At 38.9% G+C, this 14811-nt stretch overlaps 1 protein-coding gene across 1 annotated transcript; it reads right to left on the bottom strand.

Moving 5' to 3' along the window:
- Positions 1 to 2498: 2498 nt before the first annotated feature.
- On the bottom strand, positions 2499 to 8378 carry LOC116247158 (cysteine-rich receptor-like protein kinase 15). Its single transcript, XM_031619154.2, has 7 exons — positions 6725 to 8378; positions 5958 to 6065; positions 5696 to 5862; positions 4899 to 5109; positions 4106 to 4343; positions 3588 to 3738; positions 2499 to 2879 (listed from the first exon to the last, which is right to left on the bottom strand). Exons 1-7 carry the CDS (start codon positions 8178 to 8180, stop codon positions 2583 to 2585), a joined length of 2628 nt encoding a protein of 875 aa, XP_031475014.1. The 5' UTR covers positions 8181 to 8378; the 3' UTR covers positions 2499 to 2582.
- Positions 8379 to 14811: the final 6433 nt, after the last annotated feature.

The raw sequence follows: 14811 nt of genomic DNA, 5'->3' as shown, positions 1-14811 counted from the left end.
CTTCTACTGTTGGGGCACAACTCCTGGATTTTGGTGGAAGCCTGGGCTGTGCACTCCCAGCCCTCGGCACAAGGCCTTGCCGTATACTTGGCTGAAGCCCAGGCCCACGGTGTCGTTGTAGAAGCCAGAGGTAGGTGCATGCACTATCAGATAAGGGAGTAGAGCCTTGAGATTTCTTTGCGGTAATATGGTTACGGATAGCATCACTCAGTGTGGTGGCTATTTAATACAATCAACCAACCTTTTGGTTGAAAATAAATTGTCATAACAAATGTACGACTCTTTATTATCATTTATGTGGATAGTCCTTTGAAATAATTGGCGGAGTTAGTGCGACGTATGGGCAGTCCAGAGGTTCAAGCACGCTACGTGGGAACGTGGTCCACTATAGAAAGGATATCATGCACTAGGATTGTTCATGAGCGAGTCCTATTTACCAATCACTCATCTTATTTGAGCAATCTCCTTCTTTTGATAATTTTATGAAACATACTTTATATAAATTCTTTCTCGAGCTTAACCGAGTTGAACCCAATTAACTCGAGCACTACTGGTTTAGGTTGTCGAGTTCATTTCGAGTCAAGCTCGAATTAGCTCGATTTGTTGAACAGCCCTACAATGCACAAATCTTATGATCCTTGTCACACCCTAATGCTTTCTTCATTTAAAGCTTAATAAGCTCTGAAGCAAGCTTTGTAAATCTTGAGGGTGATGAACATAAGGGGGAGGCAGTGACATCTCTTCATCTATAAGTAAATTAATAATATAACATTTTAACTGGACTCAGATGTGAGTCGAAACCACACCCATGTCTGGTGCACACTCGACTCGATGCGACTCGGGTACGGCAGTAAAATAGAAGAGTCCTAGTGACTCATAATAGAGGTAGAAGTATCCAATAGGTCGAGCCAACTCAGACCCGAACCTGATTGGAACTACTCAAAGCATCTAATTTGTGCCGACGCTAGAGTTCCTAAAGTTGGTGGAAGGAAAGTTTAAGTTCCCGAATAGTCCATTTCTCAGCTCATGGATTACAAATAATTAATTATCAATACTGCTGGTCGTTTTAATTGGCTTTATTTACCGCTGTAACAACTAGAGTCTATGCACTACAATTACCGATAAAACAAAATTGGATTGCTCTCTGCAAATGCTACTTTTTTTGTGATAATTGGCACTACACCTTTGTGCCTTAATTTAGGCAAATCCTTCATGTCGTGCAATAGCATTCGCCATTGCTATTTGCTCAGTGTCCATCAGTGGTAGAGCTACATATAGGTACGGGTAGTTGCCCACACAGAACTTATAAAAATTCTTTCTTTTCATATTAATACTATAAAAGATTCGCTTCATATTAATACTATAAAAGATTCGCTCTGCTCTTTGTATATAGTGGTGTCTAGTGGCGTTGTCACATGGGAGCTAATGTGGGCAAAATGTTAAGAGTAAGCTGAAAAATGTCTGGAAATTTATTGGCCTCTTTGTTCCTGCCTTCCATTGAGCGTAGGGCTGCACAACCAGCTGAACCAACTCGGGCTCGACTCAAACTCACTCGAAAAAGCTTGGTTCATGCCCGACTCATTTATAAATGAACCGAGTTTGAGCTTACAAAAATACTCGAAGGATAAATAAGTTGAATTCGAGTTTCAAGAACTCGACTGGTTTATGCTCAATTTGACTTGCAAACCAGTACTCTATATAATATTGCCAAAACCGGTTTCACAAGTTACATGAGTTAAACAAGTTACACAAGTTAACAAAGTTGTACAAGTTAACACCTAAATGAGTTAAATGGTTTAAACGAGTTGAGTTCCAGATCGATTTTGTGTAGTCGAGTTGAGCTCGAGCTTACTATAAAGTGTTCAAGTTGAGTTCGAGCAGAGCTTGAAGCTCGGGCTCAACTTGGCTTGTGTGCAGCCCTAAGTGGGCGGCGATTGGCTCCTTGGCATTTTTTGATGTCCGTGTAAACAGCAATAGTCAAGAAGCTTGGGCTTAGGCAGCAGACAATATTCGCCACAGGTATGGAATGCATTCATGTCAATAATGTCAGCCTCTCTTCTGTTAAGAACGCAACCAATCTTGGAATCTTTTTGAAACCAAGTTCTGGCCATGTGGATGGACAAGTGACTAGAAAGTGCCGGTGGCGAAGGGTCGGCCAGTAAATTGTGTCCATAGAAGTAACTCTTTTCCTTTCTCCCCTAAGTTGCAAGCGAGAAAATTTTCAACACAGGCTTTCCATACTGCCCATTTAAATTTTACCAGAGTATTTAGTACCTTGATGTATAATCTCGTTTCGAGTCCAACTTTTTTTTTTTTATTTCATTTTTCTGATCGCGCGTCCAACTATTTTTCTGTGTGGCTTATAAATTATAGAAGTTGCAGCTGCAGAATTAAGCTTGTAGAGATGACCCGAAGGGAGATCTGTTTCTCTCCCAGTTGGAGACCTAAAATATGAAGTAATAAATATTGCGAATCAGGTAAATTCCGTTGGGCACATGTTCACTTCTCCAATGCATTATTTGCGTACATTGGCAGAATGTCTTCCATGTTCACATACATTCTGGGTGAAACTTTTGTTGCTTTCACCCTGTCGTGCTTTTAGAAGCAGTAGTACAAATATCAGAAGAAAGTGGTAGGCTTGATCCTGCAATTTTTTCCAAAATAAGTGTAGGTTGTGTGGGCAAGGGAAGATCCAAAGAATTGTTCCCAAGCATGACAACGGCCATGGACATGGATGGCCTGGCTGCAGGATCTTCTTGAATGCAGAGAAAGGCAATATGCAAACACCTTAGCATTTGGTCACTTGTTGAAGTAGTACCATCTTTAAGGACTGGGTCGATGAACTCTGTCCCTTTCCCTTCACACCACAAGCTCCATGCCTGCTCGCCAATATAAATTGAAGTTATATGAATATATTTATGTTGGTACAGTAGTAGTATTTCTAGCACTCCATATTTAAGGACTTGAGAACCATTTTTGTATTATTTGGAGTTTAAACACTCACAGGCTATATTACCAGTTCTAAAATTTATAAATTCTATGATTGAAGTCAAGCTCATCACTCAGACCTTAGGTTTCACATGTGCTGACGTGTGCAGTTGAAAGGGAGCAGATTGTACCTCCTTAGATCCGAGAACTTAAGAATAATACTTAGTTGATTTGGAGAAAATTTCAAAATTCAAATGCCCATCGCCATATCACCAATCTATGTGTAGTTTTTGAAGTGCAAATCAAAGTTCAGGTCACATGTTGAGGTATAGATACAGATGGTCATTAAAGCTGTCAGACGGTGAAGCTATAATAGGGATAGTCAATTTCCTAGGTGGCCAACAAGACCAGGAAGGGTTTCTACTTAGCTTAACAACTCCGTGAAATCCAATTGCAAATGAAGTTGCAGATGCAAGTACCACACATGGAGAAATTGAAAAACTTTGTGAACGCTTATGATAAGTAGCCAATAGCCATCTTCTCATGGGCACCACTGGAGACTGCTTTTTGACAGATTAAAGAGTTCTTTTGTATGTAGTTGTATGATGAAAAATGCCATCTGGGATGAATTATTTGTGGGGAAGTTAAGAGAGACTTACATGCTCAACGAGACCAGGACCCTGATGGGTTGCTAGAAAACGTACTTCCAGTTGGCCGCCAATGATTTCCAACAATAAAATACCGAAGCTGTAGACATCAGATTTTGTAGAATACACGCCATTCATGGCATACTCTGGAGCCATATATCCTCTGAAAGAAGCAAAAGAAATGCATTAGTTGATTCTTATAACGTAAAAAGGCAGTCGCTTCACAGAATTGTCATTCAGAAGATCTTACCGACTAAATAAAAAGTCAGACAATTATGCAGTTCACCAAGACAAGAATTTTTGGACTTGCATTCTTGCTTTCTTATGACATTAAAAATAAAATAGACTATACTTTTTGCAAATTTTCTCTTGCCACCAGTTAATAAGTAAAATTACAATGTTTCACTCCATGCAGACGGAGGAAGCCGGATAGAAAACCATGGAATTATGAAAATTTACAATGAAGACACATGGTGATTATAGAAGACTTGTTGATCAGAAATCAGTATTTGTTTTATCATTGTACTTACAAAGTTCCGACAATGATACTAGTGGTTGCCTGCCCCAAAACTCCTCTGAAAATCCTTGCCAATCCGAAATCAGAAATCTTAGGATTCAGCTGCTCGTCTAGCAGCACGTTGCTAGCTTTGAGATCCCGATGAATGATGTTAAGTCGAGAATCTTGGTGAAGATAAAGCATCCCCCTTGCAATTCCTATGATGACATTGAACCTCCTCTCCCAATCCAATGAAGCACGGCTTTCTGGATCTGCACATTGTATTGTTTAATAACTTTAATTTGACTAACCTTTCTCTCTCTCTCTCTCTCATATATATATATATATATATATATATATATATACATACTTGCAGAGTTTCAAAAGAGTCCAGTTCCATTGAGACGACACAACAAGATATATGTCCCATACCCTCCAATAACATTTGAATTTTTGAAATATTAGAGTACAATTTTATCTTGGGCTCGAGAAGTTTCCAAATGTTTCATACCTTTTCACATGGTTTACGGGAAAATGTTATTCTACTGTCATGTACATGACATTAAGTTTGAAATCTATGTGGGAAAACTTGAAGCTATTTCTGAAAGTACATGAATTCATGCTTTGGGGAGGCAGCTTTTAAGGCATACCAGCTGCTGACATCTTCTCAACATGCAGAGAAGGACCTGTATTTTCGACTAATGCGGACCTCTTTGTGCGTACTCCTTTAAGGCTTTCAGCAAGAAATCCATCCTTGGAGGCACTTTTGGTGTGTGTATGTGTGTGTGTGTGCTTTGTAAGAATGTAAAAGAAATGAAGATACTAACCTTCAAGGATGAAATCAAGGCTTTTGTTGGGCATATATTCATATATGAGTATCATCTCCTCATTTTCTAAGCAGCAACCAACAAGCCTAACCAGGTTTGTGTGTTGAAGTTTGGCTATCAATTCAACTTCGTTCCTGAACTCCTTTAAACCTTGCCCAGTGCGACCAGACAGCCTCTTCACAGCTACTTCCTGTCCACTAGGAAGCTTCCCCTGGAAGGAAAGCATCACCAATTCTTATACATTTATGATTCTAATAAGAGTAAATAATCTCCAAACCTGAGTAACATGGTCTTTTTAGAAAGAAAAAGAAAACATTGGTTCATTGTTTATAGACAATTATATGCATATATGGATGTGAGTGTGAGCACACACATTCCTGCATTCGCACTTTGAACCTGTGTGACATATCACCAAATGTATGCTCCTCGTCGTAGAGAAATTTCAATTCAGTGATCAATTTTTTCCCCTTAATTTTCAAAAAATTATTCATCTCTTTATTTTTCAAATATAATCCAGGTCACACGGTTTCTTTACAATTGTTGGATTATAGAGCTAAAGTTTAATGGGTGTTACTTAGAGACTGTCTTTTGGAGCTTCTCCTGGTAGATCAAAGAAGAGAACAAAATTTCAGTTCGTTGAGACACTAAACTCCTCTGAACCGTATAATTAAGGAACTCATAAATCGACCATTTTGTTACAAATAAGTGACCGGGATGAACTGTATGGTAGTTTTCTCTCATTAATAATAAATAACAGGAGGATGAATCAGAGAAGAGTTAATATTTACTCCAATTACCTTGTAGACAGGGCCATAACCACCTTCTCCAAGCTTATTTGATCTTGAAAATTTATCTGTAGCACCTTCCACTGTCCTCAGGCTGAATTGTGGTAAATTATAGGTTGCCTCATTCTCTTTTACATTTTCCGAATCCATTGAAGTTGCTTCTTTCTCTTTTTGATTCTCTAAGACGACATGAAGAAATAGGAGATCAAAGATTTGAATATTTTTTTGTGAGATCGCTGGCTTATACAGCCTTTCAAAGGCACGTGAACTTTACCTGCATGCTGCTTTTGTCTCCGAACTAAGCAAAACGCACACGCTGTTGTTAGCAGTAGTACACCAACCACGAAGGAGATGACAACATATATCCACCAGCGCTTATGCCCTGTTTTGAAAGGATAATTGTTATGTTTTTGATACGTCGTGGTTGTTTACAAATTGTTGGATGTCCAATGTAGACACAACCGCAACATACAATTGTCGTCCAAAAATTTGTAGAAAGTAAAGGTCCCCATAAGGCACAGGAGCATCTAGCAGCAGCTTCTATGTTGGGTATGATTGTTTTCTTCTATTTCGAGAAAGTAGAACAAGGTATTGTTAGCAAATCGGAGAAATTCAGTAACCAAAGCAAAAGAAAGAGGACGACAGTGGGAGGTACTTGGCATCAATTAATAAAGGACAAAATGAACATGAAGAAGCTGTAAAAAAAAAAGCAGAAAAATACAACTTGACAGACCTGATACCCTGGTGCCATGATGAAGTATAGGTATTCAAAATTCAACACCAAAAAGTTAGTTCCTTCAACAGGACAAAGGACAGGTGGAAAGAGTGGGAGACAAGTCTCCTTTACCAAACAGACATTTTATCAACGCAGATTTGGCCATCCGCCAAGTTGCATTTATACTTAAAACCTGCTGGAGGAATAACCTCTTACTTTTACTAACAGAAAAGAACCAGCCTCTCTACATCACTACTACCTAAAATGGAGCTTACAGTTAGGATTTTAGATCTTTTAAAGAATGTGATGTCGCAGAATGTACTCACCGTGACTGGGCTGCGGAAGTGATATCACAGTAGGATCGCCGGAGAAGAAGGGCCGCACTCCAAAAGCCAAGTTGCAGCTTCCCCTGAGGATGCGACCGCTTATCTTTCCATTAAAGCACCCTGCAATATCGGAGCTGGCATTCTGCAAGCACCACCCACATTGGTCCGCAGGTATGTCTTTCACGCACTGCACCAGAGCGTAGATGCTCATTGCTTCCTCAAGGACAGAGACTCCCGTAGCGAAGAAGACATTGGGAGAGCTCTGCGTCACCAGCGAGGTCAGGTTGGCTACAAGGATTCTCAAACTCTGATAGAAGTTCGGAGGATTTGATGCATTGTCTGCTGCTGGTTGGCATGCCCTGTCATAGACGTCTACCTTGCCGGCGAAGTTCTCGTCAGAGTAGCGCAACTGGCAGTGGTCGAGCCAGATGATTCCCCTTCTACTATTAGGGCATAATTCTTGGATTTTGGAAGAAGCCAGGGCAATGCACTCCCAGCAAACGTCATCAGGGGTGTCGCCTCGGCACAAAGCTTGGCCATAGACTTGGCTGGAGCCTTGGCCGAAAGTATCACTGTAGAAGCCGGTGAAAGGTGCACGCACTATCAGATTAAAGAGCAGAGCCTTGAGGTTTCTGTGAAGGGGGCTGCCAAACTTGTTGCTGGATGCTGGTGGGGAGCAATTAGATGAGACGGAAATGGCGCTGCTAGGAGCAATCTTGTGGGGTGGGGGGACGAAAATGGGATAGGGTCCGAATTTTAGAATGCAGTCGATGTTATGGTAAACTAAACCACCCATTGAACTGCCAGCATCCCTGAGCATTTGGCCAAAGGCTATCTCTAAGCAAGATCTGCAGCGCATTGGGGACATGGACTGAATGCACTGAGCGAAGCCATAGATAGTCAAGTTTTGAGTGTACTTGAACTTGTCGCCCCAGAACAAGCGGCCCGAGGGGTTGGTGGTGGCGGAAACAATCAGCTTGTAGAAGAAGAGGGTGAGCATGGGCTTGAACCTTTCGGGATCAGGGATGTTCCAAGGGCCCCGGCCGGATAAATGCATAAATGCTTGAGGCACGGTGAAGTTGGCGTCATGGAAGTAGACGAGGCAGGTTGAGAAGACCATAAAAGCCGATCTGCTGCTGGGGCACCGCAGGGTGATCTGTGAGGCTGCGTTAGAGACACAGACCAGGCAAGTTTCGCCATCGACGTCACCTCGACATTGGAAGACGGCATTGGCTTGGTCAGGGCTGTTGCCCACGGTGGCATTGTAAAAGCCAGTGACGGAAACGTTCGCCACCAGAGAAGCTAGCGCTTGCTGCAGGTTATGGCCGAAGGTGCTGTTCGGCGCGTAGTTTGAGCTGCCGATGCAATACCATTCGGGAATGTCAACCATGTTGACTAGCCTCAGAGGAAGGAGAAAGGCAATTAAGAAAATGAAGCTGTAGCTTTTCCTCCACATTGTTTCACCACTGTGCGAACGATGCTAGAATTCTTTAGCGTACAATTGGCAAACAATGGAGGAGGAACTAGGAAGCATGCAGTATATACAAGGAATTTGAGTCGGCTGTTTCTTCCTCCCTTCTTATATGTTTTCTGCTCGACGTTCTCCAAGCCTCCATGTACGCCGCATCTGAACAGTTAAAATTTAGGCCTGGATCAAGAAATTTTATTAATCTTGTGACGTCCACTTCAGACGGCCAAATCATCAAGCAACTTTCAGAATTACGACCCTAATTTGCCCATTGGGCTTCTTATTCATGTTTTGATCCTCAATTCACCTACTAACAAGGTCGTACGGACAAAGATGTTCTCTTCTGCTGCTTAAAAAGTGAAAATTCCTCGTTGATCATTTAAAGACAAAAAGGTAAAATATTAATTCAATGTGCTGGATATGACATCAGGCAATTAATTGTGTTGTGCAGGTAGATAACGATCTCATTTACCTCTGTACCAAAGAAATTTAACGTTAGACACAATTTGACAGCCAGTGCCTTGTTCTTCATGCCACACAATAGTATATAATAAATGCCCCATTCAAAAAAATTAATAGAGGAATTGACATGTTATTTTAAGTGAGATCAGCTGTCACAATAAGCATGAAAGAAGAGACAAAATAAATATAGAAGGAAATCATTATGAACAGGCTCAGCTGAATACTAAATGGTAGTTATATGACAATTATACACAATAAAAAAAAATATGATTATTGCAATTATACATATTTAAGGAAAAGAAGAGAAAATTATATAAAAGAGGGTTTTTTTCATCTGCAGTAAAAAAGTTATATAGAAAATTATTGGGAGTTAAAAGATACACTAAGATCACACGCATTAGCCGAACATAATTTCTCAATGTATGTAAAGGGTTTTCAAGCTTCTAACCAGTAAGTATGAAAATGAGTAAACTTATGAAGGGATAAACACGAACAAAATACTGGAAATTCTTCTCCAACTAGAAAATTATAGACAAGAAGCGTTCAAATATTCAACTCCTGTACAAGACAGAAACACACCAGCAACTCACCCCCCCCCCGCCCCCGCCTCACATTTTTTAGAAATTCAAGTAAAAAATTTAGTTTAACCTATACAAAAATTTTAAAAAACTATATTTTGGGCATTATAAAAATTTTAAAACTATTATTCGGTCCCTGCAATAAAAAATTTCTAACCCCACCGCAACTTAACAAGATACCAAAAAGCCTGCCAACCTAAGTCACTTGCAAATACCCTAAAAGGAAAAGAACGTAAAAATGCTTTATATGCAAATGTTTATGAAGAGCGACCTAGTGTGTATTAATGAAAAAGGTCACTTTCCTAGCAGTTTGAAAATCTCCACAAAGCACAAACAAACTCCCTTAAATGTTTGTAGATTGAGATTCTTTTTTCGGGCTTCTACCAATAGATTATATATGAAAGAGTTCATATATTAAATGGCAGAGCCATGTTGTAGCTAGTGTGGACAATTAGATGTCGTTTGATTGTTGTCCATTAGGACAGGACAAACAGGACGGATGTCCTGTCCATTACACTATTGTCCTGTTTTCATGGACAATGATGTTATTTGTTTTGTGTGTGTCTGTTCTGTCTGTTCTGTCCATCCAATCGGATGTTTGTTTCTATCTTGTCTAATCTATCCATTCTGTCTGATGTTTGTGTCTTTCATAGTTAGTTTTGTCTGTCATGTCTAGTGTTTGTTTATGTTTTATTCAAACTGTTGTTCTATCCGGTGTTCGAATAGACCACAACCGCATGTCTGCAGCTTTCTTGAGGGCAACTTCTATGGGGTGGTGAATGGTAGACTAAAAACATATAGCATTTTTTTCCAAAAAATACTTCACAAATATGAGAGTTGACCTACCATTCTGTAGTTTTTGTGTGTGTGTGTGAGAGAGAGAGAGAGAGAGAGAGTGAGTAAGAGCATGACAAAGAGATTTCGTGTGTGTGTGTGAGAGAGAGAGAGAGAGAGAGAGAGAGAGAGAGAGTGAGTAAGAGCATGACAAAGAGAGTTACAGTAAAAAAATTTAGCATGAAGTAGATGAAAGAAAGTCAATAGACTGCAGTTGTCACATTAACAATACTCAAACAACTAGGACATATATCCTCCTGCTTGCAAGCCTTACTGAGTTGTACATGCCAACTATTCAAACAGCAAAAAAATAAGACCCAAAACAGCTTGTTTTTTCATTAATGAAGAAAGTTGACGAGCAAGCTAAAACCAATTCGCCATGTTGAACAAGAAGTGGTGCATCTACGATTCCAGTAGTAGTTTTTTCTGACAATATCAAGCAGATGTATAAGTAGTATATTATTCAATATTTGAAGCCCTCCATTCTACAAAAATGCCCTTGTCTACAAAGATCAATCTTTATAAATTTCAATGTTCGGCCATCCTTGTTCAGCCTGCGACTTCACAAACATGGCTAGGAGTTTGATTTCATCATCGTGCAGCCTAGCTCCAAATGTACATTGACCTCTTGGCGTGCATTTCTCACCAAATCCCTGCAATGAAAAGCAACAACCTTACTTAACTATCACACCCTAGAGAGAGAGGGAGAATCTTGTGAAAGCAAACAGTGAGTGTAGTCACCGGCATTCTCATAACATTTTTATCAAACCGTATGCTGAAATATATGTAGTAATGCCAACAAGTCACAAGGCAAATTATGAAAATATTTTAATCGCATACTCAACTTTGACCGGGGGCATTCTCAAGTCATAAACTCACATATTTCATCAGCATACCCTCAGACAATTTATAGACTACAGTCTTGCAACATCAAATTTCTATTTGTTTTATGATGTTAAAAAATTAAAAGTAGCCTTCCTTGTTTTTGATGCAGCATGAGATGATGTTATCATCTTCCAGTCTCCTTTCTGAGAAGCCTCTAGAGAGGATGCTTTGTTATTGGTTTCTGCACCCTCATTGCCCTCTTCACAAGAAGAAAATGCAAACACAAAGAATGTGTATCATATGTCATTCTCTCAGGAAAGTGGACAGAAGAAATGAGGCAAATTCCCACTATAGTGTCACAGTATTTTCCAGTTATCCCCAGCACTTAATGGCTACAATTTCAGACTGAACCAAGAAAAAAGACAGAAATTCATTAATATCATTCTTGAGTTTATTTTAATGCGCCATAAGTATCATATTTCACTTTTTGCACCTCAAGTCAATTTGTGTCATTTATGGGTCAGAAAATATAAAAAATAGAAGTTCAATTTATCTTTAAATAATAGAGAATTACAAGGATGCCAAAAATAATGAAAAGGAAGCCAACAGTGGTCAATTTGTGTAGTTTTTATAACATTGACGTAGTTTTTATAATATTGACTCCGATGTACATAATTCCTATTATTGAAAGGTTCTTTACTCTCACTTCGATTTTTGTTCGTTTCGCTACTTGTGTCCAAAAAATGTTGGATTTTCTTTTGGTTCTCCCAACACATCACTCGCAGAATCAACCTCTTCATCATTGAATCCAGTATCGTGATCTCTACTGGACTTATTCAGCACCAATTCACATATCACAGACATTGAAAATTCAGTGCCAACTACCATTAGCTTCAATTGATTGGTCCGGTGTGCTTTGATGCTAGGATTGGTAGCACCCCCATGGAACTGCAGAAAGATTTTTTTGAAAAAAGCAATTCAACTCTCCTAATAGAAGACGAAGCCAGATTTTTTTTTCCATAGGGTACTAAATATATAGTTAACAATTTTTTAATTGACCATGGGGCAGTAACTCAGATTTTGTAGAGCTGCTGCCCCATATAACTAGAACTCAGAATTACTGCAGGTGCACGTACCTGCAGCTAGATTTTATTGCGCATTCCATACGAATGTTAACAAAAGGTTGGAACACAACATTTGCAAATTTGTCGTTCCACGAACATTATATTCTTCATATCAAAGGGTCTTTCGATGTAAGATTTTTTTTTCCTTTTTTCACATTGAGCGTACAATGGGGTGGCGCAGGTAACTTTGTCTCCCGTCTAACAGTCATGGGGAAGTTCTTTCCGACCTGTTCGCTTCGCTGCTAGAAAGTAGCATTCTTTTGCTTGAATTGATCAACCGGCAATTCAAATAACAAAATGGTAAGTTCGTGAAAATGCATGGAAAGCAAAGATAGTGGAAGATCATCCTTTTTATTGCATCATTGGACGGCAAGTCGTGGAAAATGCATGGAAAGTAAAGATAGTGGAAGAAGAATTATTGTCCTTTAAAGTATCATCTTGTGACCCATAACGTTCTTAAAAATAGCTCTTAGTTTCATTTTCATCACGAAGAATTGATGATCAGGATGTCACTTTCTGGCATGTTGGTACCACATCGTTATATTGCGCCAATCAACCTGGTATAGTCCATTCTTACTTACCATCCAGACAGACGAGCAATTTAAGACCTACCAGTTCACCGATATACCAAGCAATTTTCTACCAGTTCCCAGTTCTCTCGATTGGTTCATGGAACAGTGACAGTTTGCTACTACTACTACCAAGCAATCCCTTAGTGTATTATGCCAATGTGCGAACTAAATTTTGGAAGCGTTTTGTAAAATGGACTATATAACTGTGCATAGAACTAGCAGATACTCTGCACATGAATAGGTGATGCTGTCGACAAAAATGAGAAGGAGACATGTTGTGTTATCGCACTAGCTTCAAATTTATCATAATAAGAAGAGATATAAAGCATCCTTAAGATTGTCTCTTTACTTTGATGATATAACAGAAAGTCATTCAAACTTGTATTTTATTTTTATTGAAAGCATGATAGAGATTTTAGACAGTCACGTAGAAGCCTAGAAGGTCTAACACAAAGATTTAGGATACGTTGGTGGCTATGTCACCTGAGTCCAGGGTGCGGGTTCGCCGATGCAGATGTGGGTGCTGGAACGGTACATTCCAAAAAATTTAGGTGCGGCGGTGTGGCAATGGTATTTTATTATTATTTTTAAATTTATTATATATATATATATATAACAAAATAAGCTTGTATATATTATTATTACAATTTACTTATTAATATATATAATATACTTGAATAATTGTATTGCATAGAAAAATATCAGAACAATATATATTATATAAGTAATTTAGTAATATGACATTATAATTGGGCTCGGGTGTGAGTCGGAGCCGCACCCATGTCTGGTGTACACCCGACTCGATGCGATTCGAATGCAGCAGTAAAATAGAAGAGTCCGGCTGACTAAGATTGGTGGTCTATGAAGCACAACCATATGCACTTGTCTCTGATAAGCGAAGCTTAAAAGGGGAACAGAAAGTATAATGTGCCTTATCTTCAACAGGTAAGTAGGGATTCTTTACTTATTATCTTTCGAGTAGAAAGTCTTTTATTTATACACTCGTGTTCACAACTACAGCTTAGGATCTTCAAATACTAATCTTGCATATTTGAACCACTACCACAGGAGTTCACTTCATGGAGGTGGAAGTGGACGTAATGCTTATCTTTCTACCATATCTAAAGGCGTTGTTATTTTAAGGCTCTTCTCTACTCTACAATGTTGTTCCATTGAAAACCTTCTTATTTTATTTTAAGCATTTAAGGTTAATGTTTGGCATTAATTTTATGAAGAAAAACTGTTTCTGAACTTATGGAGAAACTTTAAAAGCAAAATTGAAGTTTTATAAATCAATACTATGGAAAATACCCAAATCTGTTTCTTTATTAATAAAAAAAAAATCCAATGGCCGGTGGGTAAAGGGGATATAAAATTCTCGCAAGACGAGTGGGCAGGGGTTTGCTAGAAAGTTCTTACTTTCTGTGCTGTAGAATCCTCTGTCATTCGACCGTCTTTCTGTTTTCCTTTTCGTTCGTCTGTTATTATCGGCATAATGTGTCGAAGTATAAACTTCCGCATCAAACCTGCTGGAGAACTGAGGGACTAAGAAACCGCCTTCCAGCTGCTTTTCAACTTCATAGGCACTCAATTTTTTCAGGTTAACTTTAAAACAAAGGTAACTGTTAAATTGGTCTTAGGCAAGCAACATGGATTAATTGATTGATCAAAAAAGATTGGGAGGATTGGCTCGGTCAAATCAATTGGTGTCATTTATGGGTCGGAAAAAATAAAAAATAGAAGTTCAGTTTATGTTGAAATAATAAAGATTTACAAAGAAAGTCAAAAATCATGAAAAAAAAAGCCCAGAGTGTTCAATTTATGTAGTTTTTTATAATATTTACTCCCATGTACATCATTCCTATTATTCAAAGGTTTTTCACTCTCTTCGATTTTTGTGCATTTAGCTACTTTGTGTCTAAAAGACATGGGTGCTTATCTTCGTCCCAGTTTCCTTCCTCTTCCTCTTGTTGTTTTGCCTTTTCCCTTTCCCCTGTTTGGTTTTTGGGCCTCAGTTTGGATTTTCTTTTGGTTCTCCCTTTTGGTGCCCTCTATGAGCGATTGATTTGAAACGAAGGGACAGCAGCCCAACTGTTTTGATAAGTGCTAAATCCTTTCCTCAAATGCTTGTTAACCATAGAGCAAGATACTGATATTAGACCTTTTATTTTTGGGTCCAATGTGATATGCATGTTTTGGTTTGAGAGTCAATTATGAAATTAGT

Source organism: Nymphaea colorata, chromosome 2, assembly GCF_008831285.2.
Source record: "Nymphaea colorata isolate Beijing-Zhang1983 chromosome 2, ASM883128v2, whole genome shotgun sequence".
Taxonomy (NCBI): domain Eukaryota; kingdom Viridiplantae; phylum Streptophyta; class Magnoliopsida; order Nymphaeales; family Nymphaeaceae; genus Nymphaea; species Nymphaea colorata.
The sequence above is the reverse complement of the archived record's forward strand: the minus strand, read 5'-3'. Positions and strand labels throughout refer to the sequence as shown.

Coding starts and splice junctions, on each gene's coding strand:
- LOC116247158 (XM_031619154.2), bottom strand. CDS start 8,180: ATGTGGAGGAAAAGCTACAGCTTCATTTTCTTAATTGCCTTTCTCCTT. Junction 4,344..4,898: donor CCTTGATTTCATCCTTGAAG/GTTAGTATCTTC, acceptor TACAATGTGCAG/ATCCAGAAAGCCGTGCTTCA. Junction 2,880..3,587: donor GTCCTGGTCTCGTTGAGCAT/GTAAGTCTCTCT, acceptor ATTGGCGAGCAG/GCATGGAGCTTGTGGTGTGA.